Source organism: Oratosquilla oratoria, chromosome 26 (assembly GCF_046742065.1).
Source record: "Oratosquilla oratoria isolate Oo_2021 chromosome 26, ASM4674206v1, whole genome shotgun sequence".
Lineage (NCBI taxonomy): Eukaryota > Metazoa > Arthropoda > Malacostraca > Stomatopoda > Squillidae > Oratosquilla > Oratosquilla oratoria.
In genome coordinates this window covers 23284655-23289248 of record NC_134802.1, presented here as the reverse complement: position 1 = coordinate 23289248, position 4594 = coordinate 23284655, and the positions used below count along the sequence as shown (strand labels likewise).

At 43.9% G+C, this 4594-nt stretch overlaps 1 protein-coding gene across 1 annotated transcript in view; it reads left to right on the top strand.

Annotated features, from left to right (window-relative positions):
• LOC143039312 (uncharacterized) overlaps positions 1–3683 on the top strand; it is a 4663-nt gene extending 980 nt beyond the window's left edge. Inside the window, exons 1-3 of the mRNA XM_076209190.1 lie at positions 1–161; positions 3171–3374; positions 3628–3683. The exon at positions 1–161 is cut by the window's left edge and continues 980 nt beyond it. Coding sequence (XP_076065305.1) covers positions 1–161; positions 3171–3374; positions 3628–3683 — 421 coding nt within the window. The remainder of the gene's footprint in view (positions 162–3170; positions 3375–3627) is intronic.
• Positions 3684–4594: the final 911 nt, after the last annotated feature.

The window sequence follows — 4594 nt, the reverse complement described above, 5'->3', positions numbered from 1 at the left end:
CGTTGATGATGTGTTCGCCATTTTGGACAGCAATGACGTGGAGCCTTTCTTCAGTTACATCAACAGTGTTGAATCGGCCATTCAATTCACAATGGAACTTGAGAAATATTTCCAACTGCAGTTCCTTGACGTCTGCGTCAAGCGTGATGGTGACACCCTTGGTACAAGTGTCTACAGAAAGCCCACCCATACTGATAGACTGTTGGACTTTGATAGCTACCATCCAGATTGCCACAAAAGGAGTGTCATCAGGACTTTATGGAACAGAGCTGATAAAGTCTGTTCTTCTGTGGAATCCAAGAAGGCCGAAAGAAAACACCTTTTACAGGTCTTCCGGAACAACGGCTATTCCAGCAGTACCATACGGAAATGGACAAAAACACGACCCACCGAGACCCCACAACAGAGACCACATATCACGTCGAGTCACTATCCCCTACATCAAAGGAGCTTCAGAGGTCACTGCTAGAGTCTTACGTGACAAAGGAATACAAGTAGCACACAAACCCCGCAACACCTTACACAGAAATCTCACCAAAGTAAAAGACACCGAAGAACCTACTCAACAGGCCGGTGTAGTTTACCAAATAAGCTGCACGGACTGTGACACGGTTTACGTAGGAGAAACACAAAAGAAACTGTCCACTAGAGTACAGGAACACCAACGTGCAGTTAGACGAGAAGATCCGAAATCGGCCCTGTACAAACACACTACAGAACACCAACACATGATTGATTGGGATGGAGTTACAACTCTACATAAAGAAAATAATAAAAAGAAAAGACTTTTCCTCGAAGCATGGGAAACTAAGAGCAACTGCATAAACAGGTGCATTGACCTCAACCCTATTTATCTAGGCACGAGGAGTAACACAGGCTAATTCCTCTGGCCTGGTTTCTTTTCTCCGTTGCTTCTTTTCGACCTGTCTTTTGTTCACCAGTTGGCTTTTGGCTGACTTCCTTTCTCGTAAGCGATCTCTCCCAATGCACCTCTTCGACTCCCCCCACCCTTCCCGTGACTTTACATTTGTAGTTTGCTTCCCTTTTTCTACGTTCATTCTTCTTTGCTTTTATTTGGCTGCTTGTAATGTAGTCATTTGTTATTGAGCCCCCCTGTTTCCGCTTGTCCACCACTTCCTCTTCGGCGGACATTTGGTCCACCTTCTTTCTTTTACGTCTTTGAATTATGTTCTGCTTTTACTTTTGGGTTTCGTTTTGATGTTTTTTGTCACACGGCCATTTACTCTTTGTATTTTGTTTGGTTTTATTTGTTTGGCTGTAATTTAGCCGTTTACCCCCCCCCCACCTGACATTTCGTTTCGGACATTTGGTCCTTATTGTATGTTCTGATGTATTCACGTTGTGTCACGCTAGAGTCTTTTTGCTACTTTTGTTTTTGTTCACAGCCATGAATTTTATTTCTATTTGTATTTTGTAGTGCATTTTTGTTTTTAATTTAGTCGTTTGTTCCTGATTCTTCAGTGCGGACATTTGGTGCACTTCTATTTACTCTTTGTCCTGTTGTTGTTTACTATGTGTCACCAATATGATCAATATGATCACTTTTTCTTCGTTTGTTTTATGTTCAAAATTGTAATCTTTATTTTACTGTAATTGGCATTGCAATGTATTTTATTATTTTTATTGTAGGTTATTTTATTCTATTTTATTATTGTATTGTATGCGTTGTACAGTTGACTGAAAGGGTGAACCTTTCCCAGGTTTACCATTTCAGCGATTCATAAGGAGTTCACATTCTTGTAACCGTTATACCCCCTGAAGACGATTCCTGGACGGGAATCGAAACGTCGGGCAAATAAACCCTTCAATTGAATCTGGTGTTTGCTGTTTTCCAATATGGATCCCAGATTCCAAATCTTCTCTTATATATATACATGTATATATATATATATATATGTGTGTGTGTGTGTGTGTGTGTGTGTGTGTGTGTGTGTGTGTGTGTGTGTGTGTGTGTGTGTGTGTGTGTGTGTGTGTGTGTGTGTGTGTGTGTGTGTGTGTGTGTGTGTGTGTGTGTGTGTGTGTGTGTGTGTGTGTGTGTGTGTGTGTGTGTGTGTGTGTGTGTGTGTGTGTGTGTGTGTGTATTTATTGCTAAAGAATGTACTTCTAGAAATGGAAAGAACAACGCAGATCCTTATTAACAACGGATTTAGAAATAAAGACGAATAGAGTGACCAACAATATCAGGGATAATTTGTACCAAAATTGTAAATCAGCAAATGAATCAGATCAACCAATGGAAAACATTATAAATATTTACAATAAACCGCTCTTCTCTACTACATACAAAGAAGATGAGAGGATCATGCAACAGACTATGGGAAGAATCATTAAGCCCATTGAATCCAACTTCAAAATTAACTTCATAGATTATCACCTGAACAAGAAATTATCGAACTAAATCCTGAGACGTAACACCAGGCAGGCTGTCGATGAGCTTTAAAAACCTCACGTTGTATATAGGAACATATGCAAACTTAGGGACTGTGCAACCCAACCTGCTACATATATTGGCATGACTACCTTGCAGGTCTCCCGTCATTTGTCGAATCACCTAAACCTCAGGAGCCCCAAAGAATCACCATAGCGATGTTCATTAAGCGAGGCTAAGTAGGGAAGATCTAGCAAAGAATATTGAAATTCTAGCTATCAGTGAAGACCGTGGACGACTACCAATTATAGAAACTCTACACATTAAGGAATTATCCCCGAAATTGAATACTCACCTTGAAGACTTAAAAATCCTACTGTGTGAGAAAAGGCCGATGCCCGCCACCCGCCAGCCAATAGGAGAACAGAGAATCCGGTGGTGCCAACCAATAACGAACTGCCAAACCCATCTACCCGGAGCATATAATCCCCGTGCAATAGTGTGTGTGTGTGTGTGTGTGTGTGTGTGTGTGTGTGTGTGTGTGTGTGTGTGTGTGTGTGTGTGTGTGTGTGTGTGTGTGTGTGTGTGTGTGTGTGTGTGTGTGTGTGTGTGTGTGTGTGTGTGTGTGTGTGTGTGTGTGTGTGTGCGTGTGTGTGCACACGCGCGCGCGTGGGTGTATATGCATCGGTGGTCGCGGCGATAACATAAGCAGGAGGTACTTGTTCCTCGCGCAGAAGAGGACTGCGAGAATTAACTGCTGTTGCTCTTGCTGTAGTTGCAGCAGCTCCATTAGCAGATGCAGCTGTTGAAAGCTGCTCCAGCGATGATTCATCGGAGCGACAGCAGCAGCTATGTCAGTTAACTCGTGTGTCAACGTTGGTGGTCGCCCGTGGGACGCACAAGACAATTAGTAACAGCAGGAGCAGTAGCAATAGTAACAGCTGCAATGGTAACAGTGACAGTGATAGGGTTAGTGATAGTAAAGGTAATAGTAGTAATGATAATATGAGCAAGAATAAAAGTAATGGTAATAAGGATAGTGGTGATGGTGGTGGTGATGGTGATGGTGATGGTATGGTGACGGTGATGGTGATGATGATGGTGATGGTGATAGTGATGGTGATGGTGATGGTAATGGTGAAGGTGATGGTAGCTGTAGTAGTGGTGGTGGCGTAGATATTGGCTTTGGTGTTAGTACAATGTGTTGATATTGGTGTTGTTATTTGCGTTGACGTTAGCGTTGGCCTTGACCATGACTCTTGTATTGGCCCTGACGATGGCAGCACCAAAGTAGATGGCATATGGTATTGGCGATGGCAGTACCAAGCAGTAGTACCAAACAGTAGCCACATCCCCAGCAATCCATAACTATAATGAGCGACACTGGGACATGGGTGGGCGGGGGCTTAGCACTGCGAGAGAGAGACAGACAGAGAGAGATAGAAGAGGGGAGAGAAGGAGAGAGATAGAGAGAGAGAAAGAGAGAGAGAGAGAGAGAGAGAGAGAGAGAGAGAGAGAGAGAGAGAGAGAGAGAGAGAGAGAGAGGGGAGGAGAGGGAGGGAGTGAAGGAGGGAGGGAGAGAGGGAGAAAGAGAGAGAGGGGGTAGAGAGAGAGAGAGAGAGAGAGAGAGAGAGACAGAGAGAGAGAGAGAGATGGAGGGAGGGAGGAAGGGAGAAAGAGAGAGAGGGGTAGAGAGAGAGAGAGAGAGAGAGAGAGAGAGAGAGAGAGAGAGAGAGAGAGAGAGAGAGAGAGAGAGAGAGAGAGAGAGGTAGAGAGGGAGGGAGAGAGAGAGAGAGAGAAGGGTAGAGAGGGAGGAAGAGAGAAAGAGAGTTAAGGGCTGCACAGTGGATTGCTCCCCTCGCAGACAAGGACCCCAGTCACACACGAGGACGCGTGAGAGTCCTGGGGGGCCGGGGGTGGGTTGCCTGCTGCTGCTGCTGCTGCTCCTCCTCCTCCTCCTGCTCCTGCACCTCAAGCACCAGATGCTGCCGCCGAAGGACACATTATTTATCAGATGCGCACTTTGGGCTGATTGTGGTGCTTTACCTCTGAGGAAGACGCCAAAGTCGGCAGAGGTTCCTATGTGTTGAACAGAACATTAGAATAAATAAATTAATGAAAACAAATAAGATAGAATAAAATAGATAAGTGAAGAAAATAGATAAATGAATAAATAGAATAGACTAAAAACAAACAATTAAATAA